Source organism: Lingula anatina, chromosome 1, assembly GCF_051362555.1.
Source record: "Lingula anatina isolate TDL-2025a chromosome 1, LinAna3.0, whole genome shotgun sequence".
Classification (NCBI taxonomy): Eukaryota; Metazoa; Brachiopoda; class Lingulata; order Lingulida; family Lingulidae; genus Lingula; species Lingula anatina.
In genome coordinates, this window is record NC_141767.1 from 39,486,392 (window position 1) to 39,510,087 (window position 23,696).

Sequence of the window (23,696 nt, forward strand, 5' to 3'; positions counted from 1 at the left end):
TGCGAAGACTGCTTTAGTCCCACTAATCACAACAGAATCTTCCATCACTCCGGAATGAGTGTTTAGTGATCACATGCCATTGAAAATACTGATAAGATTATCAACAAAGTTCAAGGCATGGCTCAAGATTCAGATTCTAGAAGACTACATGACCAGCTAAATATTGTTTGCATACAATCTTAACAGATTTGAATTACCTCATCTAGTGTTGAAAGTCTTCCTATAGTTCACCAAAGTCTATTAATAAACATCAACATAAAATTTATATGACTCATCAATGAGTTTTTTATCTGTATTTTATTCATCTTTTCTGGGTGTACAAAATCTTCCTGGGGGCAATTTCCTGACCCTGTATTCAACAACTCCACGTCATGAAATGCCAATAGATCCAACTCTTGTAACATCCTCTCTCCAGATCCTTTGGCATCTAGGTGCAACTTCACACTGAACAGTTTTAGGTAAAATTCTTTTCTGCCCCCCTTTCCAACATAACCAACATCTAAAACTCTCGGGTCATCTTCTCTTCCATTTACTTAAAATTATTTTTAATATGAATTCTTTGGAAGGGATATCTTTATTTATCCTCAACACTGACTTGACTGACTTAATCCTTTTAATTCAGTGAAAAGCCTCAAGATCTTCTTCACTGAAATCATGATCAATTATTCTATTTGAAACTTGTATTTCTTGGATTCTTGATTTTTTTTATAACAACAACAATAACAGCAGCAGCAACAGCAGTTTAGCTCAATTTCCTGGTCTTGAACTAACGAGTACTTCTTTAGGGTAGAATCTTCTTTCTTTACCTAAAAAAAATGATTTTTGATAATATATATTCATTTATGGTGCTCCTTCTGCACCAAAGAAAACTTGGTTTAAGACAGTTACCAAAAGTACAAAATCTATATTAATTCTTACTGGGTCCATCACAAAGCATTAAATAAATAACTTGTATTAAGTCTTCACTGAGTTAATACAAAACCTTTTCACCATATGACAACACATCAATCACTGGTCTATGAGTACCATTGTTATAAATAAATCGATAATATGAAACTTCTCAAATTTAAATAGTGACATATAAAAAAAAAAATAAATAAATAAATAAAATAAACAAATAAATAAAATTTTAAGAATTCAACACATGAAAAGAGACACGCTCCCAAGAAAACTTCCCCTCGCCCAAATTAATGTGCATGAATAAGTTCCAATGGTAACAGTGTGACGTGCACTAACATCTAGCCACGTACCAGTTATGTTCACTGATGCTGAGGGAACTGGACTGAAGGTTGAGGACCCTGTGATGGCACTAAATATACAGAAACAGCAGGGTTAAATTTCCAACCAACTTCATTCAATTCAACATAGTCTACTACACCATGGCTAGTAGATCTACTGTAGAATAAAAGTGATTTGAAATTCCCTTTGCCTGATAACATGTAGCTGTATATGTAATGTACATCTCTGGACTTGCTTCCAAATTTTCCTTTGTTTAGAACTTGAACGTGTGAGAAATGATTTTTGGAAATTCCTAGTGGCCATTTTTTTTAAATTGTGCCAGTGCAGTGTCTTTACAATAAACGTAAGAGGTTATTTTTGATTACTCAGCTGTCAACTTATTTCATTTCATGACAGTCTAGAAAACAGTTGACAATAATTTTAACGAAGTAGGAAAAATGTCAGTGTGAGTCCAGTATAGCCCAGGTGAATATTGCAGGTGTGTGTGTGTAGCTGTGTTTACCTTGATGAGGCACATGATATTGCATGTGTATTCCACTGGGAGCCATGTTAACAGAATGAGGGACCATAGGGTGCACCTGATGCATCGGACCTGGCCCTGAAACTGAATAAACAAATTCTATGCAAATCATATGAAATCGTAAAAAATCTTTTGCAGGAGTTGTTTTAAAAAATATGGTTGTCAAACTGCAGATTTAGATGGATAAAAGTTTTTCAATAAAAATATGTTGCATACACTGCTTTGAAATTAATTTTTGAACATAATTTATAATACATAATAACAATAATTACAAACTTCCTCCTCTAAAATTTAGAAATTATATAAAAGCTAGCCGAGGGATATACATGCTTTAGATAGAATAAATTGTCAAAATCTACATGCCATGAGATAAGTTACTGTTGGTTCTTAAAAATCAAACTGTTAAAGCCTAGCACTCACTTTGGCTTCACACCAATAGCTAAAAGAATAATGTTCTTACCTTGTTAAAATTAAAAACAAATCAAAAACAAAACAATAAACAAATCAGCTGCTTTGTATGGAATCACACCAGGCAATCAAGGGCTAAGAGGTTGCTTTATAGCTGCCAATTCAGTCTTCAAAACTGGTCTCCATGCAGTTAGTTCCAGTAACATCTCATGCACTTTACATATCTCAGCAGCAACATAATCAGGAGCTAGGGAGTTTATTCATGCACTTGCAGGCACACTGAATGTCATTCCTATGATCATCACAATAGGCTAACATAAAGCATTTTTCGGTCCAAAAATATTGCTTCCAGAAAGATTTTTAAAAGTAACTAATTTTAAAATGCATTTTCTCAACTTAAAAATATAAATGACACATTTTAACCCAGGCATTAAGAAACATTTGGCAATATTTCCTTCTTGCCATGCAAGCATGCCCAATCGAAGCACTTCAAGTCATGGGTCTTCATTTTTTATGAAAATGGCGAAAAAAAATTCTAGACAAGCATTCCTATATCTGAGCTCCTGTTTCCAGCCCCTGTTTACCTGGTGTTGTTCCATAAGCTGAAGGAATCAGAACTGTGCGGCTAATACCTTGCATATGAGGTGTCTGGAACTGAGGGTTCCCGGTCAGCTGTGGATGTTGCCCCGTGGCCGCCCCAAACTGGCCCTGGTGCTGAGGCTGAGGCATCATCACTATCTGAGGCTGTGGCTGGCCACTGGGGTGATTGTGTTGTTGGTGATGTACTGTGTTGGTAGAAGATTGCTGGCTGTGAGCTATTGTCATGAAGGAGCCATTGTTTGGGATATTCATGGTTGTGGAGTAACTATATGGGAAGGAGACTTGGTGCATTGGCTGAGGTGAAGTGGGTGTGTTTGGATGAACTGGTTGCCCCTGTTGTCCCGCCTGTGGGCCCGCCGGGAATATAACATGCTGTGGTGTGCCTGAGGGTGGGGGATGCTGAGGGTGCATCTGTTGGGGGCCTCCAGCTTGGACAGGGCTAGGAGTTGGGTGCCCTGGTTGATGTGTCATCTGTCCTCCACCTCCGCCTGCTGTGTGTGGAGGCGTCCCTTGATGGTGTGGGGCCATGTGGGCAGGCTGTGGGTGAGGATGGCCCCCATGGTGGTGGGCAGCCATGTGTGCAGGCACAGCTGAAGCTCCTGGATGTTGGACTGGAATAGAAACAATTATAAATATAACCAAACTGCATGCTGAATTACACTTTAATAGACACAATCTTTTTTGTGGTGTATGTAATCATTTCACAGACAGCTAGAATTAGTTGACTTTGGTAGAAGAAAATAAAAGATAGTGAAATTTTGTATTGATTTGAAATTATTTGCTGCGACTACATAAAACTAATAACTATAAGCATTTAAAAAAATTCCCAACTGGTCCTGCTACAGAACTGTCTATATCACATTCCTCTTCATGTGACATCATCCAAACACTATGACAGTCAATACTTTATCAGTTAACATCAATATCATACTCATCATAAACACATGAAATTCTCATATGCACCTATCTGTTCCATCACATTTTCTATCCGTCTTACCTAGTAATTGGGCTCCATGCTCTGTCTGCCCTTGAGAGTTTGGCACCATATTAAGCTGTTGTGTTGACATCACAGGTGTGGCACCAGTATTGTGGTTACTCATACTTATTACCTGCAACACAGAAACGAATACAGATGTCACTGGTGAAGCAAGTATAGCAGTTGTATTTATGTTTCATATGAACACAGACTAAAGTATATGGGAAACACAAGTATTCTGACCACTCCTACCAATCAACAAGAACAAAGGGCAGGGGGTCTTGTAAGTGAAAAAATAGAAATACATTAATCTTTTAATGTAATCAGAAGTACATAAGACCTTCTTTAGAGAACACTGAGATTAAAATCAATAAACAAATCTTCTTAAGAACAGAAAATAATTAAGCATATCAAACCTGTTGAGGATATGGGTTGACCATTCCTTGATGAACCATTGGTTGTACAGGGTACACTCCTGCAGGTAAGAACTGTGTAGCCTGATTAGGTCCAGGCTGAGCCATAAGTGGCTGACCAGTGACAGCATTAGCTGCAGCAGCCTGAGAGCTAAAGTTGGGTCTTGGATTGACTGACACTTCAGCTGAAAGCACATAGAACAAATATGAAAGCAAAATGATCACCATCTCACATTTTTCGATAAATCAAAAATCATTTTTCATAGTAAAGCGGAATATCTCAATATCATATTCATGGTATGGCCTCTGGCAAAAAAAGTTTCTGTAAAGTTAATTAAGAAATCAATATTCTATGCCAGGGACACTTTTCCTCAAATAGTGCCATGGTAGTTAAAATGTGAAAGTCAAAGACATTTGATCAGCATGCAAATGCATCATAGTTCTACATCCATCTAAAAAAAAAATATAACAAACTGATTTTTGTGTGGAACTACATGTTCTTCTCCTCACCTCTTTTCACAAATCTCTGCTGTTGTCCAGGTTGCAGCATGGGTTGCTGTGGCATGCCAGCCATTCCCATTTGAGACATGGCAACATTGGCAGGCATAAACTGCTGGTACATCGGCTGTTGAAACACTGGGGTCTGGATCAGTGGACTTTGAGAATTTGGCCTAGGGGGTGTAGGGGCTTGCTTCTGGAAAGAAGACATTGCTGAAGTTTCAGGTTTCCTTCTTTTTTTTTTTTAATTTAGATAACATAGTGTAGTTGTAAACATGGAACACACATCTTATAATTTTCCTTTTGAAAATTTTTCAATACTGAAAATAAAAGAAATAAAATTCTACTTACAGGTTGAAAGGGCTTTGCATTTGGATTAAAAACAAATTCCTTAGCATTGGGATTCAATGTTGACTTTTTCACAGTGCTAAAAAAGAAACACGTTCATACATTGTGAATGCTTATCCAATAACACTTAACAGTTGCATACAAACATTAGACAATATTATTTATATTGTTTTAAAGGGTAAAACAATCATTCTGTACCAAAATTAAATGAATTAAAAAATAATAAATAAATAAATAAATAAAAATAAAAACAAACCCAATTCCTACTTACTCATCTTTATTTTCTGGTGTTGCTGTTTCTGACTTTTTGTCATCTGAAGGAGCAGCCTTTGATGTTTCTGATGACTTATCTTTCTCAGGTGATGCCTGCTGTCCTGTTTCTTCCTTAGAATGGTCTTTGTCTGATAACTAGCAAAAAACAAAACATAATTACAGTGTGGCAGAAAAAAAGAATCATTTTTCTATAGAAACATACTTACAATTCAGTTTTGATCTCTTGACTGTGTGTGCTATTCCAAAAATATTGAGGTTATGATTAGCCCATCACAGGGTAATATCTAATCCTCAATGGCCCCACAGGGTAATAATCTAATCCTCTATTGCATCACAGGGAAATAATCTAATCCTCTATTCCCCCAACCATTGTAATAGGGTGAAGTCCCCAGCAATGGAGATGTTTGCTAATATTGCATGGTATTAAGTTAGGCAGTCACAACTGGACTAGAAGAGTTGAATTTGACATTAAGAATATGCATTCTTAGTCTGAGTGAACAACAAAAGGACATTAAACCTGTAAGCTGGATTTTATAAAACTTACTTTGAAATTTGTACTAAATTCTTTAAGTTCTTTTATCTGGTCTTGCCGAGCTGAAAATAAAAATACAATTTGGTAAAACAAAGACTAACCTGCAAGAAACAAGTGATATAAGTTGGTTAAGATATTCATTAATTCTTTTAAACACATAAAAACCATTTGCCCAATAATGGACCAAAAAACAGAAAAAAAAAAAATGTGAAAACAACTTTCATTCCAGTAGTGCTATAAGCATATGCAAACATCACACCTTTTTGATTAGTCGGATTAGTCCTCCTGTCCATCTTCACTGCACTCTTCTCACTCTGTGGCAGTGGTGCTGGCAGACTGGTGGTGCCCCCTGGAGAGGTCTCTTCTACTGGGAGCTGTGGACTTACTTCTGTATTATTTGTTTTACTAACTGTATCTACTTCTGTTTTCTTTTCTTCTTTTTCTATTTCAAAGGAAATGTATTTGATAAATGACTTAAAAATTATATGCACAACTTACAGTCCTTATTTTTAAAAATATTTCATCAAATATAAACTAGAATTTAGCTGGTTTAGTTAGGTAAGCTACATCATGTTATAATAATTATTCTTCTTTCACAACTTCTGACTGATGGTTTTTCTTAGAATTTTTACCTCCATTCATTTTTGGCTGTGTCTCCTCTGTGGGAGTAGAAGGTTTCTGTTGTGTAGCAACTTGTGTTGGAGAAGGTCCTCCACGATTGCCGCGAGTCTGGGGACCACTTCGCCTATGAGGTGGCACATATCTGAAAGACCTAAAATTTTGCCTTTTGAATAGTACCTGGTTAAATTATTTGAAAACACCTTCTTTTTGATTATTATTTAGAAGTCATTATTTTACTTACTGTCTTAATAAATCAATTGTCCATTCTGGTATTTGGGTATAATGAGTATTATGTATATTGTACAATGAGTTTAATTTATCTGTTATTTGGACACAAGCTCAAATAGATTTAAATTGCTTCCTAGTAGTAAGCAGTGAGCTCCTGTTATAATTAAAACTCACTTGCTGCCAGAGTGGTTGGACTCCCCTGGCCTGACTACTGCACTGAATTTATCCTCCTCATCACTCCCTGTGTCTTCTAATGCTATATGTGCTTTGTACTGATCACTAGATTCTATCTCTGCTGCTAGTCTGGCTGCCTCAGCCTGTCTTTGGCGGAATTCTGGTGTATTTTTACGCTCTAATGGAGTTCTGTAAAAAAATTTCAAGGCTTAACAGACATTCCATGGAAAAGAGAACGTAACATCTGTTTAAATATACCACGCTCACTCATATTTTCATTTTTTTCTTTGAAGATCTAATAAATTAATTATTTTCTGCATTTTTTTTTTCTTTGAATATTTAATGAAAAAGTCAACATCCAGCCTGATATCTATATGTTAAATTGTTTTCACTAGACTTTTCAAACACAATTAACTTACGTATATTGAGTTAATGAATCATCATACGATGTTTTCACATTAAAAACTTCTGCATTTGTTCTGAACATATCGTTGGCATCCCAACCATTCTGAAAACAAAAAAAAAATCCCATTTTAAATTAATTTAAGACTTGCAAAACTTCCTAACACACTTATCCTGAAATACAAGTAATTCAAAACTCATCCACTATAACACAAGAGAGATTACTGGCACCACATTACTGGCGCAGGTATTCCCACTCAGCCAAATTTGTTCATTCTTTCCATAATGTTCCCCTCAATACCCAAGTTTTCTTCCAAAAACTGGATTAAAAATTGTTATATAGGTCACTTTAATATTTTGAACATGGCACTTAATGTCATATTATGCTAATCAATTGCAAAACCCACTTTGTCCTGGTACACAGCTGCCTCCATATGCCTTTGATGTAATAAGGTTGCCATAGCTTAATTTATCCTCAGACTTTTTTTTCAAATAAGAATTTCCAAAAGGTAAGACAAGAATAATGAAGAAATGCTGAAAAAAATGTCCCTATTCTTACAGCTGAATCTCCTTCCAGTGCTCCTAGCTCACAGAGGGGTCCCTCTGCCTCCCATGGTTCTAGTTCTTTCTCCCCCACCTGACCATTGAACTTGCTTATAGCAGAGTCCGTAAATGAATCTGCAAGAGCAAAATGAGCAAATATAACTGAACTGCAATGATATAAACACATTCAACGTGCCCATTAAGGTGCAACATATACTACAACATGGAGCTTACTTCATTGAGCAATATCTTGAAATCATTATATGCTGGCATCATTTAACTTTCTCTATTCAGTCTCAGAACCCCGCCTACCTTTAACCATATCATATTTCACCATGAAACTTTTTTGATTATAAATATTCAATATGCACATTTTGCCACACACATTCTGTTTTCCCTCCTTGCCACAGGTTATCTGCATCTACCTTTTCATGTCCTACCTTTATATGCATACTCCATGTCTACATTTAATGCCGTGAGCATGAGAATATCTTGTGTTTTAAAGACCACTTTGTCTATGATCTGGTCTTTGGAAGGGGTGGTGTTCACCATGTTATTGACTGTGTCATCTATTTTGTGCACACACTCCAGAACAATCTCCATCTGGAAAAAAAAAATAATAAATAAAACTCTTAACTGAACTAAACTGTATTCTATTGATAAGAATGTAATTTTTTTTTTGAGGAAGTACTACTAAATTTTCACTGTACAAGGCATTTGGGCATCTAGGTGACATGTGGTAACAAGTACATCATTCCCAAAACAAAATTGTTATCAATACTTAAGAAAGTTAAATTTCCAGCATATAAAGTTCTCATGCACTGTTTTTTTAGGTCTTTTCTTACCTTTGGAGAAAAAGTTCTCATAACTCCTTCATATTTCCCACCATTCTTAACTATAACTTCAACATTGCAGCCCTGCAACAAAAAAGAAGGCAGTTAGGTTGTCTGTGGGAAAAATAGTTTGTGACAGTTCTTCATATAAAACAAACCAAATTTTAACATTCAGTCCTGAATAAACATCCTCTTAATTCAAAATTTGATAGAACATTTTATTTGCAGACTACCCCTGACAGCTAACAAATGAAAAGTTTTGTTTACTTACCACTAAAGATGTTACTGCATGTGTGAACCGGGCATTTCCATATACCCCTTCAGTCTGAAACACATAACATGCCATGACTAAACAAACATCATTCTCTTCTTCCCCAATATCTGAAGCACCTGTAAGGCCTGGTTTGTTTATTAGTTCACTTAACTTATCATACAGCTAACACTGTACCTTTTTAGAAAGTTCACTTTCATACTGTAGGATATGCATTTTAATTCCCTGTATATGTGCAATGCTAAAAGGTAAAAGGAACCATTCACTCCCTTAGATCTCTATAACTATTCAACTGCACGCAAATCCAAGTATCAATTTACTAATAATATACATTTTCAACAGATGATCTGCTCAGTGAACATGATGACATCAATAAATGAAATTAAAAAAAAAACATTCACAATTCACTTCTAAGTTCCACTAAAAAAAATTAACCCATAGCATCTACATAATTAACAAGATTCAGAAATCCCTCTTAGCTATTCCTCCTAAACACCATTGCCAAATGTTTGGATAATCTTAGCAGAAAACAGTGTTGTTATTTATGTTGCTATTTTTCACATCTCAAGTGCACACCTCGGTATTCTTCCATAATGGCTTGTAGAGACGGAATATCAAACTTATTAGAATTATGTTTTTGGACCAAGTTATGTTAAGGTTAATTATTCTGACTATGTCAGTTAGCATAACTAGCGCAAGTTATTTTCAGGCATGACTTTTTGCCAACCATTTGCTTTACAGAAACTTTCTTTAGAATTTCTGGGCAATAAAAAAATAAAAGGTATTTTTTAATGAATGATCATCTCAAAATGACTATCACACAGTTTACTTACATATAATGCTTTATCCACTTGTCCTCCTCTCATTCGTGTAGTTCTGAAATACGAGAAAGGTTTAAACCATTAAGAGAATCTAATAAAAGCCAATTCTTCTTAGTACACTAACAAAAAAAAGAAAAAAAAATCTTGATTGAGGAAACTTGGTTCAAATTTCAGACTTCATTAAACATCCAAAATCAAGCTCAGTTGCAAGAGTACAATTTAAAATGTTTTGGATAAATTGGAACCTAATAGCTTTTCTCTCCAATCACCAATCAATTAATCAATAAAATAACAATAATAAATACATAACCTGAAATAAAGCTACATTCAAAACTGAATACCTATATAAAAAGTCCACCTGTTATCATTGTTGTTGAGTCCAATGTTGACACGTATATAGTATCTAAGTAATATTTGACTTTTTCCTATGCACTTTAATGAAATATATATTTAGTGCCATATGCTATAGATCAAAAGTTCACAAAAAAAAAAAAAAAAAAAAAAAAAAAAAAAAAAAAAAAAAGCTCCACTGTGTTATTTTTTTTCAACTACCAGAAATTCCTTTGAGACGCTGAACTGAAATGAACTTACTATATACCCTTTGATAGGTTTTCCTCTCTTCCTACTAATGAAATGTCTAGTGAGCCAAATGCCAAGCATGCACAGTCTGGCATAGGAACAGTGGCAAAGGTCACAGCAACTCCAACAATATTTCCTTTCACTTCGTTTTAAAGATTTTCTGGTAGTAATCACATTTTACCTAGACCAAGAATTCTCAATAGAAGTGTCTAGACATATAACTTCTTTTCACTTCCATTTGTCTTTCCTGCATACATTAATTATATCAAAAATACTGTAACTGGTATGATTCCACAAATGCACATTAAATCCTGTTTCACTTGTCACTTCTTCCCTAAGAAATCCCAATCAAAATATTCATCAACTATCCAGGATATCAGCACTTACAAATGCAAGTGACTGTACTAAGAATAAATGTATATAAAAGAACAGAATTTAGGCTAAGAAAATAATCCAAAATGTGTTGCTATCAAACTTGAACCATAACTGATGCATAAGTCTGCTGATTACATAGTAGAGAGTAGAAGTGTTGTACATACCTGTCTATGCCAACTCAAAGTGATATAATAATATTATGCCCTGCTGTTGCAGTATATTGTGTATATGTACCAAAATACAACAGCAGTCTTAGTGCCACATATTCATATAGATAAAAATAGACAAAATCAATATCTTCCTACAATGCATCCTATGAGTACACTATATGGAAATTGGATTTCCAAGAAAAGTGCCCACAGATATAAAGCCTTTGTCTCTGTTAACAAATGGGGTTCTAAGAAAGGAGAGTCAGCACCATGAAGAAATTCAGGTTGCAGGATAAAATCTTTAGGAAATTCCTTCATGGTGTATATAAATTCCAGACATAATATGTAGATACTGTTCATTCTCCTATTTCATCAGCTATAGTGTGCTGCCATCTTTTGGCAAAACAGAGAGTCATCAGCAGCCAAGGTATACTAAAAAACAACCAAAACAAACAAAATACAGTTGATATGTACTTAGTGCATAGCTCATTCCTAGTACAACTAGCTGTTCATCATTACAGCTGCAGGGGTGTTCTTGGATAAGTTTTAGTTTTAGACTTGGCAGCCTCAGAGCTAACACTAGATCATTTAGTACTAGGAGGGGTGTAACATTAAAAATAAAATCACATAATTGTGAGTCAATTTATAACCTGCATGCTGTCAATAATATAGCCTAATGCTTTATAAAAAAAGCTTACTTAAGAATTCACTTGGCATTTTCCTGGAATACAACCTGGCTCTATCTAATGCCACCTGTATTGAAAATTGAAAAAAAAAAAAAAAAAAAAAAAAAAAAGATTGGCATTGCCAGTTCTTTCCATTTGCATGGAGCAAATACTGGGCAAAATGCATGATAATAAAAAATTTTTTTCTGATAAGGGGCAGTGACACTTACAATGATTTTTCATGTGTTAGCACTCCTATTTATTTAAATATATATCATATTATGATCCACAGGCATTAACACGAAAAGTTAAGGTGTAAATATGACCAACATTGATTTTAAATGCAAGAAATGAGTCAATAGGACTATTTCTCACATCGAAAGTAACTCTCCAGTTGAGCTCAAAATTACATGCACTGTGCAACTTCTAGTCAATATATGGTTCTGTGTGGTTGTTTGTTTTCTGGCAGGCAAATATCTCACTACATGATTTGACTTTCTTCACAAGTTAAATGACAGTCTTCACAATGGGTTTGATTTGATTTCAAGACAGTATATAACAAACAGATGAAACGTACTTATAAATTGGTTGACTTTTCAGCAGCATGTGACTTCAGTAGGTGAAAGGTAATACAATGATTTGACAGCTCCAGCTCCAGGCTGGACACACTAGCTAACTGTCAATGCACAGTTATCTCTACCTTTATCTTTCTTGTATTAGGTCATATAATGCACATTAAAAAACATCAATAGGAGTGCTCACGTGAATTTTTGTATAGTGATGCTCTGAAAAGTGAGGTAACCTTCCATTCTTGGTGTCTGAATATTGTCAGTTTTGACATAAAAATGAGGATAACAGATACAAAAAGCTCTTCCCTCATTTTAAACTTGAATATTAATTCTGAGCATTCTTTTCTAGCAAACTTCAGCACCTCACATATTCAATTTTTTTTCTTTCTTTCTTTTTTTTTTTTTTTTTGCCTAAGACAAAAACTGTAAGGGGGGTGGGGCAGACAAACTGGGCTTTATTGAAAATCATACATAGTATTTGCCTCACATAGCAATTTCATTTACCAGTAATTAGAGCATTGAAACAGAGTATTTTTTACATATTCATTTAACATAACTTACAATCACTTACGTGTATGTGTGAGTGTTTGTAAGGAATATGTACCACTGGACAAAAAGAATATGTACCAATTGATTTATAAACCTCACATTAAGAGCATTTCTTGAAATGACTCATCTTTCCAGCCACTGTACCTTTAAACCAATTATGTCAGTGTTCCCAGACAGTTCCCATTAGACATTACACATTTACAGCAGATCTTTCTTTTACTGTAATTTTCTTAAGATACGAAATGGTTAAAATGGATTATTATTACACTTAGTAGGCAAACAGGCATTGGATAATACATACCTGGGACCAGCGTTTGGCCTTGGTTTTCCTCTTCTATTCATCGTGGACTCGTGCCTTTGCAGTTCGTGTGTTCCACTCACTTTTTAACTGAAGTTTACTTTTTACTGATATTCGTGACAGTTCCTAAAATCCTTTTCAGTGCTATATTTTTTGGATCATCGAATCAATGTGGCCATGTAACCTCTAGGTTGGCCTTGCTAGAATCTACCTTACCATAGAATAAATAATAATTATAAATGATCCAACTGATGAATACTGTCAAGTTTTGTTCGGATGCTGTCCTCACTAAGTCGGAAAGGATATCCAATATGGAGGATAGAACTACTTTCATGATGCGACCACTAATGAAAATCTAGAGAACTAAAACTTTCGGGTGTTAACCTTTTAAAGTAAGGCGTTAAGTTTTGATACAACTTTTATTTAAAATGCTTCAATGAAAATTTAATTCTTAATGATGTTTGCTTTGTTCGGTTTTACTTTTTGCGCATGTATACAGAGCACCTGTCACCGAGGTAAATAGGTCAAGATGGCGCGCTTTTGTGCTCGTGAATGTTACGTGTTCATAAGATTTTATTATCTGCAATCTAATTTCTCTTTTGGTCAAATGTGGCTTATGTGTAGAATTTTTTGTTGATTTCTTGAAAATTTTATTTTGTCTCGTTTAAAGTATTAATGAAATTGTTAACGACAATGTGGTTGCATATAAGGTTGAGACCTCTAAACTCGAACAAACATGTCTACTAATCAAATCATTAATGTATCGTTAATAAAAGGGGTTTGTCATAATTTCCACCTGAATGAGATGTTCACGTAATATTAACTTGATCTTCACACTTCCACTACCCCCTCCCGCCCTCACAAACATATATTGGCACGCATATTCTCACGAACCCTTCCTTATCTTTTTGTGTTATAAGAAATCAAACAAATACAAAAATCCATTTTTCTTAGACGGAAATAAAAAGCTTGAAATCTAATCATAAATTTGGGACGTTGTTAGCGGTGTCACCGTTGAAACCCTTTCCGCAATACTGCACTATTTATTCCAGTCTTTAGTTGGCCCGAACATGCGCATTTGACATACTTGATACTTCCGGAAACAATTGGTTGAAGGAAGATGTACTTCAAAACAGAATCTGTGAATTGTATTCATAGGTAAAATATGTGACCGAAACGTAGAACGGATATGTTCTTCCGGAAAACAGGTAAAGTTCATTTTGCAACAGTTACATTTAATATGCAGTCGATGATGTTAGGCAAACTGTTTGAATTCTTGCTTCCTTTCCTGATACTTCCCTGCCACTGCCCTTTACACTACACACAGTCACTAGCCTTGGATGGTGATTCAGACGTGAAGAAGTTACACCCATCTTTGCATCTTTTCGCTTACAATAGCCAGCGGATAATGAAATATCTTGCATCGTTGATATGTGCATGAGATCTAGAAACAGAGACATAAAAGAACTAATGAGTACCATAAATAAAGGTGTAACCAACTTTGAGGTACTTATTTTGTTCCTTCTGAAGTAATATATACTGTTGAAATGTTTTGGTCCAGCCAATTTTTTCTCTGACAGCGGGAGCACCTGCACACTTTTGAAAATTTTATGTACAACAGACATCAAAGACAAAAAGTGAAGTAAATTCTGATCAGGTGATGGTGCAGAGATAGCTATCAACAGCCAACAATTAGTAGGCAGGATTATATGCTAATGATGTCATTATGGTTTTGCCTTTTGTGCCTCGTTAGCTTCTTGGTATGTATTCATTTTTAAACCCACATTTTTTACCAGTATTTTAATCTAAAATCTTGAGACATACCTACACAGAAAAAAAAACATTTTTTTAGGAAAAAAGTTGTACACACATCCTGAACTTATAAGTGGTACAGCTAGTTTATATCATTTGATGTTTTGACCATACCCAGATTTCTGTCTCTAGCCTATTGACAGAAATCACACTAAATTCAAGAAGATGAATGTCTATGGCAAAGTGTGTAAAAAAAAATATATGTAGGAAAATTTCAACCCAAAATATGTCTAAATAAAAGAGAAGAATGATGAAATCATCTTAAGTTATATTTTTAAATCAGATTGGGTTGACATATCTTTAAAGATTGTCTTGTAATTGTTTGCTCATCATATTTACTTGAACCCTCAGTTACAATACAAATGGGAGATGGGTGTATTGCAGAAAACTTTGACTTGTTGTTTGTTTTGAGCTAATCCTAATGAGAAATGTTGACCAAACTTCACAAGAAACACTTAATATTACTTTTTACAAAGGAAATCTTCAAAAAAAAAAAAAAAAAAAAAAAAAAAAGGGAACTGAAATTTTATAATTTAGACCTACAAATGATTTGCTTGTAATTTTGTAACCTATGCTGGTTTATAAATATTGATCCTTTCGCTAGTGAGCTTGGGCAAGCTTAGAATTGCCTCTTAGTATTGTAAAAAGACAATTTATGTGTAACTGTGTAGATAAACAGTGCAGTCTGAGTCATGTATTTCATAAATTAAGTTTTTTAGAATCTAGTAATGGACTTACACTTTAGTCCATGCAGTGCTGTTGCATTCCTCTTATAGAAACTTTAGCCTTTATCATGGAATCACAATGATGTAACAAGACTGAGTTTAGTTCCACCTGTACTCTTAAGCTATTGCATATTAATAAAAGGACTGGGAAATTTTTAACATAATTGAAAGGTTACTGTAAATGTAAAATGGAAAAGAACCTTACTAGTACCTGTAGGGTGTTAATAATGTACAATATCTTACTTGCAGTGAATGATATCTTGGCCTTCACATAAATGAACCACGATGGCAAATGCTGTGAATCCTCATGATCACTTTGATCCTGATGCCATACACTATGAAGATGAGGTAGACATGGAAGACAGTGAGGAGGAAGAGGAAGAAGCTTCCAATAAGCAAAATGGTGCATTGAAAACAGATCGTTATGGTTTCATGGGAGGAGGACAGTTTACAGACCCTGAATTGTAAGTAGTAGTGTGCCCTTATAGTTGTTATGAACAAAATGCCAAATAAAATTATAAAAAAAAATTGTGGAAAAAAGTAAGGAAAAGTAAATTAATAATTCACATTTACAAATTTTTCTTCTCTGAAAAAAAAGTCAAGTATGGGACGTACAGTATACATGACAGTAGCACCCATCCCTAGATTACAAATTCGTGTCATGTGTTGATTAACTGTTGATGATTTGGTATGGATTGTTAATATTTCACAAATCTTTGCAGTTATTTACACTTGTTTTTCCCCTAATTGTAGATTTTATTACAGATTCATATTATCTAGACTAAGGTCTAAGCTCATATTACTTTGCTCTTTTGTGAGCCTAGAGACTGTTTGATGTTTTGATTCTTAGAAGTCATGACTGAAAGAAAAGCAGTCAAATATTAACTTATCATTCTAGTATATTGTTTATTGTGTTATATCACATTCTTTTAACATTTTCCATCTAAAAGGTATGAAAAACTAACCAAAGGGGGGAAATTGAAACCAGGCATTAAGATTATGTATTAACACATATTGGTAGAATGTGAGAAATAGTTTGTTTTCTCCAGTTAACCTTGTATGACAGATGGCTCGTGATGTGATATGGCCTGGTGTGATTGACTTAATGAGTTTTGTTTAGGTAGTTTCCTATGCAGGCTTCATAGTGCTTTAAAAGATAAAGGTCAAGCTGTTGAGATTGTTTATAGTGAGATGTTTTTCAGTATATGTATGTGCGTGTGTTTATTAAATTTTAAGATTATTATACCTATAGGTATATTACTAGTAGTTACATGTAAACAAACAAAAAAATGATAACAAGAAAAGCCTTGAAACCTTTCTTATCAGTACAACCATACTTTTTTTCTGGGGATGATTTATTTCAAATTTGGAATCACAGTTTGGAAGAAAAAGCAATGTTTGCTTTAACCCTAAGACCTGTAGTTGCCTTAATCTGCTTGGCTAATTCAGTCATAAAGGCAAAGCATTGATTTGATCCTCATAAATACACCAGCTCATATTTCAGTCTACATTGAAACTAGCTTATTGATATCTTATCTGCAAGTTGGCAGAAGTGGAGTGGTACTTCAACAATTCAAATACCAAGTTTCTGTAGAGATAGAAAAGTCAAAGGTTTATACTTGAAGTCTTACAGCCAAGTGCAGAAATTAGCCCTGTATATTTTCTTAAAAATGTTTTTTTTTTCTTGGCATGCTAAGAATATAATTTATGTCCAAAATTATCTTATAGTTCATAATTTGAACACTGCAGTATAAAAAGTATTTTAATAATATTTTAATCTTAAAAGATCATTTCAAGTTACCAACTGTGCAATAGGTTTTTTATCAACTTCCTTAAGACTTAATTTAATTAATGATAGCCGATAGAGTAAGATAAGAAAACCTAACATTAAGCAATGGTAAGGAGAGTGTTATATAACTCCCTGGTGAAGCACTCTAGCTGGCCTCTCTATAGTTACAACTGATAAAGCCTCCTGTCACTCAATTTGTCTGAATACAAGATCTGGAGAAGATGTATCAACACACCTAATTACAATACAAATCAATAAATAACCTGCTTAATGGGCAGTCTTAGTTGGTTCAGAATGTAGTGCATTAATTATCTGTCTGCACTAGCAGGTTCGCCTCTGGAATGTGACATATGGCAGAACAAAGAGGTCACTGGTGCACTTGTTTTTATTGACATGATGAAGAATGTGTTAATTGGGTTTTTGTTAAGATGTCTGTGAAAAATCAATGTCTGATTTACTATTTACATGCATCATTACAATCTCTTTCTCTCTCTCTCTCTCTTTTTCCTCCAGAAAAACATTAAAAATCATTATATGAAGTAAAATTAAAATATATTTAAAATTGGAAAAAGGCATCAAATTCATTTGTCATTTGTTGATATGGAAAAGCAAAAACTCAATAAATCTTTCATTTATTTAAAATTCTTTAAGCATGTTATCAAGGTGTGTTTGTATTAGGTAGATAAGAACACGTGATTTGTGATATTTTTTCCTGATATACATTGTGCACTGTATGTGGCAGTATCTATTTGGCAGTTTGTATTAAAGCTGACTCAGACAAACACTTCCTCTTAGCTCTTGATTCGTGAAGTCGCCATTATGTTCACTACTATCACACCTGAAATACTGGAGTGTATTTAATAATACCACAGGTTTTTATTATCCTGGCAAACATTACTCCAGCATGATCCATCCTTACACAGTAAACTGATTTATCTAGGAGGATAAATGTCAGTTGACGCTCTTATTTGTCGGAATAACATGTTTCGTGTCTGAATGTTTGCATTGACTGTAACTTATCTGAACTCTTCCCCGAGTACATGGAGACTGTGGTTACCATGGCAATAAAGAGATCCTGGAGTGTTTCTTTATAAGATCAAAATTGGGATCAGCTGTTCTTATAGCACTGGGAAAATTTACATGTCCTGTGAAGGATTCAATACCTCACATTTATTGATAAGTGATAATAAGTTGCTGGCAGTGTGTGTGTACCAGACACTTTGTGGGTTACTGAAATTCTTCAGTGTTGTAGTTAATGCTGTGTGTGTGTGTGTGTGTGTGTAAGATCGAGAGTAAAGATAATGTCATAGTGTATGTTCAACATGAATAAAATTTTGAAAAAATAACGATGAACATTAGTGATAATCAGTACATTGAGGGGTTTTTTTTTATAAAAAATAGTTAAACGTACTTTTTGTTCCCCTTTTTGGAAAACTTGCATCAAGAGCAGATGACATGTTCTTTATTTTGGTCAGTAAAAATAAGTTTTGTTGTCTTTTCTGATAATTCTTGTTAAGTTTCTTACGTAGTTGTTACTGCACAAAATATTTTTTTTGTTTTTTGTAGAGAATCACCCATTCCATTGGAAATTTTAAGGAAGCGAGAATTAAAATGGTTAGATATGTTAGAAAATTGGGAAAAATGGATGAGCAAAAGATTTAAGAAGGTAAATTCAATAAAGGCTATCAACAAATGTTTTTGAATTATAGTAAAGTAAAGTTTAAGCCATGAAATATACTTTGCAATTTTGGTCTCTTCTACAATTAACTTTTAATTAAGAAATGCCAAAAAACTTAACTTGTTTTGAGAGCATGCCCAGTGCAACATTAAACCATACATAGCAGATGCTACATGAATGAATTTTTGTGAATGTGAACTCAATTGAAAATTTATTTTTTGATACAATTTTTTTTTCCCTTCAGGTAAAAGAGCGATGTCGTAAAGGTATCCCTCCTTCCATACGACCAAGAGCATGGCAGTATCTGTGTGGGAGCAAGTATTTAATGGAACATAACAGAGGAGTGTATGAGGTATATATGCAAATCTCTATATCAATAACAGCTTAAACCAATTGAGTCATTGTTTGAAATAAATTCTTTTCTACCCTTTCAAATATCACTGTGATACAAAAATATGCACACAGAAAGTTTGTTATCAGACATGACCTTTTTCTGTGGAAAAGCAGAATTTTTTAATTTAATTCTGATGGTTCCTGAGATTTGTCAAAGTTAGGTGTTAGGTCCCATGATAAATGTTCAGACATTTTTTTGAAACCTAGGCTCATGTCTGTGTTATGATGACTTTTCTTACTTTCAAGATTTTATAGTCAAAATTGGTGACTTTGTTTCCAGGCTTACTTAAAGGAACAGGGGGAGCCCAGGTGGATAGATGATATTAAAAAAGATCTTCACAGACAGTTTCCCTTCCATGAAATGTTTGCTGCCAGGGGAGGGCATGGGTAGGTTCATTTTTATTAATACTTTGCTGTGCAACGATCCTGATAAAACCTTCATATGAGACACTTTAATTATATAGTTTTTGGTTAGATATGATTTTTAAATTAATCTTGCATCTTAATTGAAATTTGCTAGCTTTGTTATTAATCCAGTTTACCCTATTTCATTGCTCATTCTCAGAATGTATTATAGCATATTTTGCGATGGATTTGTAGTTGATATGTGTTTGCATAGTAAGGTTTATGCTTATTTCCCAAAAATAACAAAATGCCTGTTTCATAGATATCAGTTATACCCAATCTTGTAACAACGTCGTGACATGAAATGGTGTAAGTGAAGGCTGCATAAACATTATCATACATAATTGTTTTAGGCAAGAAGATTTGTTCAGAATATTAAAAGCCTACACCATTCACAACCCAAAGGATGGGTATTGTCAGGCCCAAGGGCCAATAGCTGCAGTGTTGCTGATGCACATGCCTGCAGAGCAAGCTTTTTGGTGCTTAGTCTCCATCTGTGACAAATACCTGCCTGGGTATTACAGTCCAGGACTGGTCAGTAGAAAGTGATGCCCTATTACAGAGAGTCATTAATCTGTTTTGATTCTTTACATAAATAGAATAAATTGCAAAATGGGGATGCTGCTTTGAGTTAAATATTCTTATTGTAGAAAGGCATTACCTTTTAACTGGAAGTTTTTTTTCAAAAAATGTCATTAAGTATTTTTGTTTAACAAATATCTTAATAAATGTCATTACGTTTAGGAAGCAGTTCAGACAGATGGGGACGTTCTGTATGGTTTGCTGAAAAAAGTAGTGCCCGCAACATATAAACATTTGGTAAGTTGTCTTGATAATCTGCTCTTCATTGAGCTACTCATTTTTTTATTGCCAGATTTTGTATCATTATACAAGAAGTGTCTTATAATTGTATTCTTACTAAATTTAAGTAAGTAAAGGGCATATTTAGAAATCAAGTTTTTTTTAATGTCAGTGGTTGAGGATGAAATTGAGGAAGATGTATATATATAATGCTGTATGAAGCATGCCAACCCACATTGGATAATGGTTGAATTCTCACTTGTGATTAACATCGTATATTAGACTACTGAAATTAAGGTTACCTAAATGATTATATCTAGCTTTTGTTTGTGTAAGACTGAGCATTTCAGATTTATGAAGATTTTTTTGTTAATTTCATTGTATACTATGTTTTTTTTTTTTTTTTCAGAAAAAGCAAAAGGTTGATCCAATTTTATATATGACAGAATGGTTTATGTGTGTGTTCACCCGGACTCTGCCATGGTCATCAGTATTGAGAGTGTGGGATATGTTCTTTTGTGAAGGTAAATAGTTATTAAATATGTTATTTATAAGCTGTAGTATTAATTTTTCATCTATAAAGATCTTGTTCGCTTGAAAATCTGTTGCTGTTAAATTTGGACCATAGGTGTAGTTTTCTTTCCTCTTTAGCATTGGCTATGATTCTTAAAAGAATACTGTGAGATGTATGCTGTTTGTTGAAACATTCAAACATGTGTTGATTTCAGGTGTAAAGGTGATGTTTAGGATTGCATTAACTTTGATCAAGTACACTCTTGGTAGACCAGAACAAATAGCAGACTGCCCTTCACTCTATGAAACTATGGAGAAAATAAGGAATTTAGCACCACAAATTCTTAGAGAGGAATTTCTAGTCAGAGAGGTATGAATTTCGCTAAGTAATAAAAATTTGTGCTCAATCAAACTTTGTTTTCAGTCTTTTTAAAATTTAAGGAAAAACTTACCCTCATGTCCTATTCCAAGTCAGCCAAGTATAAACTATATCTCCAAAATAGAATATTAGGAATTAGTTTAAATCAGCTTTGCAGATAACATATGTATGATCTAGTGATCACATTTTTTTCACTGTTCTCTGAATAGTCCTTAAAACTTTCCATCACTGAGCGGGACATGGAAAAGGAACATCAGTATCAACTTGCCAAAAAGAAAGCTGCAAAGGAGAAAGCAAACAAAGATTTGGGCAAGAAGAAGAAATCAAAATCACATTCACAATCCCCAGAATCTCCAAGCTGACAAAGAGTACCCAAAAGCTGAAATTAAATATGAACCTAATGTGGTCTTTTTAAGAACTTTGAGCTACCACAATGAAATGCTATTATGATGTAGGGATATATGAATGTAATGTTTTTAAATGTATGCATATCTCATGTTTTGTTCACTTGTCAGCATACTGTTAAAGTAATAAGTTGCTGAATACCTCAAGAAATTGGTTTAAAGCTAGATAATACCAAGGAGTTATAACTCCTTGATAATACGAACAAATAACCAATCAGTTCACCCAGTGAAGGTTCATTGAATCCTTTGAAGGAGAGTCGACTGTTATTTTATTTTATTTAAGTGTGGACTATTAGTAACTGTATATTACAGAATATAAAGAAGTGTAGTTAGGATGGTGTTCTCCTTCGCTGTTTCTGATCTTGAACATGAAATGGTGTTACTTTTGATAATTTGCACATTATGCACAGGTCTTCAAATGTCCAAGATAAATGACAAATTTATTGAGGAATATAGATTTATTTTGGAAGAATTAGTGCCAAGGTTTATCTTAGTGGGGGGATCATAATGAGGTGCAATATTTTAATTTTTATTGGCAGTAAACAGGACATTTGATGTCTGTTTGAGTATGGTTGTATGAGAAAGTATAAAATTGTTTTAAAAAATAAAAAGAATGACCGATATGTCTGAATTTTACAAGTTTTTTTCTGTAAAGGGGCAACTCCACCAATTTACCAAGATGGAATGCATAAACTATTATATGCATTTACAGCATTGCCTAAATTTTTAATCAATTTGGTGCAGTTTTTCTCCATTTACTGGAAGCCTCACTTTTATAACTATGAGCATTTAGTCTGAAGTGTGATTCAGTAAATGTTCAGTTTTTCCATTCCATGTAGAAGTCATTTCCAGTACCTGTTTAGTGTATTGGCACATGGGCAGTGTATAGATTCCAGAATGTGTCACCAAACCAGAGTGTAACTGTGACACTATACAATGTATTTATGCTCATTAGGTATACCATGCACTTGTGAAATGTAATGTCAATTTTTCTCACGCTGTAATTTTGCCAAATACTATTTTGATGTTAATTATTTTGATACTGACTCTACTAAGTTATTTGTTGTTGGATTAGTCTATTACAAGATGTGTAGCTGTATTGGTGCTGGTCATTGGTTTGCATTCAGTAAATTAATTATAGAATTGAGAATGCGCCATGTTTTATGTTCACGTCAGTTCATTACATGCAGGATATCATTTTAAGTCATATCAGTTATATTGAAAACATTGTTGTCAACATGCCTAAGAAATATAAACCTGGACCTTAAGTAATGTTGTTGTTTTTCTCTTTTGTACAGTGATACTTGAGCCTCAATCTATTTTTCACATTTTATATACAGACATTGTCTGTATGTATAGTCATCACCTGCACCCATCTTTGGTGGCGTTGTCGCTGCAACTTTTCACTGTAAATTTGACAAAGGGAAAATGGGTATTTTATGCTCTTTTTTTGTGTGTAATTTGCATTTTTTTTTTTATACATTCGCATTTCCAGTCTGTCTTTGAAATCCAAAGAGATAGAATCTCTTTCCTCTTTCTGAATGTCTTTGTCACCTGTAGTACATAAGAAATTGGATATGATCCTGCATTAAAGCAGTATGCAAAATTCTTTTAAAAAATATTTTGCATACTTCCACTGTTAGCAGAATAGGGAAACCATCAAACTGTCTTCATATTAACAAGTATGATTCTTAGGACTAAAATACACCCGATTAGATTCTTCTTAAGTAATGCAATTTTAAAAAAATTACATTTTTCACACACTGGCGTTTTCAAAATATGACTCCAGTTCCATGGACCCGAATCCCTGTGTTATTTATTAAAAGTTTGCATGGAAATCTTAATTTAAAATTTTGGGCTCTAATGATAACCAGTAGTTTTCTTTAAACATTCTTTGCGAAAAAAATACTGAT

General features: G+C 34.0%; 2 protein-coding genes across 6 annotated transcripts; one reads left to right on the top strand and one right to left on the bottom strand.

Annotated features, from left to right (window-relative positions):
- Window positions 1–278: 278 nt before the first annotated feature.
- On the bottom strand, window positions 279–13,208 carry LOC106151356 (uncharacterized). Of its 5 annotated transcripts, none has more exons than XM_087000580.1 (20): window positions 12,888–13,207; window positions 9,713–9,755; window positions 8,880–8,933; window positions 8,621–8,692; window positions 8,216–8,378; window positions 7,792–7,910; window positions 7,250–7,338; window positions 6,831–7,019; window positions 6,440–6,579; window positions 6,067–6,249; window positions 5,820–5,869; window positions 5,274–5,410; window positions 5,006–5,081; window positions 4,667–4,850; window positions 4,160–4,341; window positions 3,765–3,876; window positions 2,752–3,378; window positions 1,742–1,843; window positions 1,251–1,309; window positions 279–806 (listed from the first exon to the last, which is right to left on the bottom strand). In XM_087000580.1, the coding sequence occupies exons 1-19, from the start codon at window positions 12,926–12,928 to the stop codon at window positions 1,260–1,262; spliced, it is 2,613 nt and encodes an 870-aa protein (XP_086856706.1). In that variant the 5' UTR covers window positions 12,929–13,207; the 3' UTR covers window positions 279–806; window positions 1,251–1,259. The 5 variants fall into 5 exon arrangements, with proteins under 5 accessions (XP_086856706.1, XP_086856708.1, XP_013380039.1 ...); XM_087000582.1 differs by having other exon boundaries at window positions 2,800–3,378; window positions 12,888–13,206; XM_013524585.3 differs by lacking the exon at window positions 1,251–1,309 and having other exon boundaries at window positions 4,667–4,847; window positions 12,888–13,208.
- A 729-nt stretch (window positions 13,209–13,937) lies between these two features.
- LOC106151354 (TBC1 domain family member 10A-like) lies at window positions 13,938–23,051 on the top strand. The gene is made up of 10 exons (XM_087000604.1): window positions 13,938–14,092; window positions 15,671–15,885; window positions 18,777–18,876; window positions 19,133–19,240; window positions 19,562–19,668; window positions 20,040–20,220; window positions 20,431–20,505; window positions 20,897–21,011; window positions 21,216–21,370; window positions 21,589–23,051. Exons 2-10 carry the CDS (start codon window positions 15,707–15,709, stop codon window positions 21,739–21,741), a joined length of 1,173 nt encoding a protein of 390 aa, XP_086856730.1. The 5' UTR covers window positions 13,938–14,092; window positions 15,671–15,706; the 3' UTR covers window positions 21,742–23,051.
- The last annotated feature ends 645 nt before the right edge of the window (window positions 23,052–23,696 follow it).

Excerpts from the sequence above, each read along its gene's own strand:
- LOC106151356 (XM_013524584.3), bottom strand. The coding sequence starts at position 12,928 with ATGAATAGAAGAGGAAAACCAAGGCCAAACGCTGGTCCCAG. Across the intron at positions 8,934-9,712 it reads AAGTGGATAAAGCATTATAT|ACTGAAGGGGTATATGGAAA; the intron begins GTAAGTAAACTG and ends TATGTGTTTCAG. Across the intron at positions 3,379-3,764 it reads GCATGGAGCCCAATTACTAG|TCCAACATCCAGGAGCTTCA; the intron begins GTAAGACGGATA and ends TTTCTATTCCAG.
- LOC106151354 (XM_087000604.1), top strand. The coding sequence starts at position 15,707 with ATGGCAAATGCTGTGAATCCTCATGATCACTTTGATCCTGATGCCATA. Across the intron at positions 15,886-18,776 it reads CAGTTTACAGACCCTGAATT|AGAATCACCCATTCCATTGG; the intron begins GTAAGTAGTAGT and ends TGTTTTTTGTAG. Across the intron at positions 19,669-20,039 it reads GCTGCCAGGGGAGGGCATGG|GCAAGAAGATTTGTTCAGAA; the intron begins GTAGGTTCATTT and ends TAATTGTTTTAG.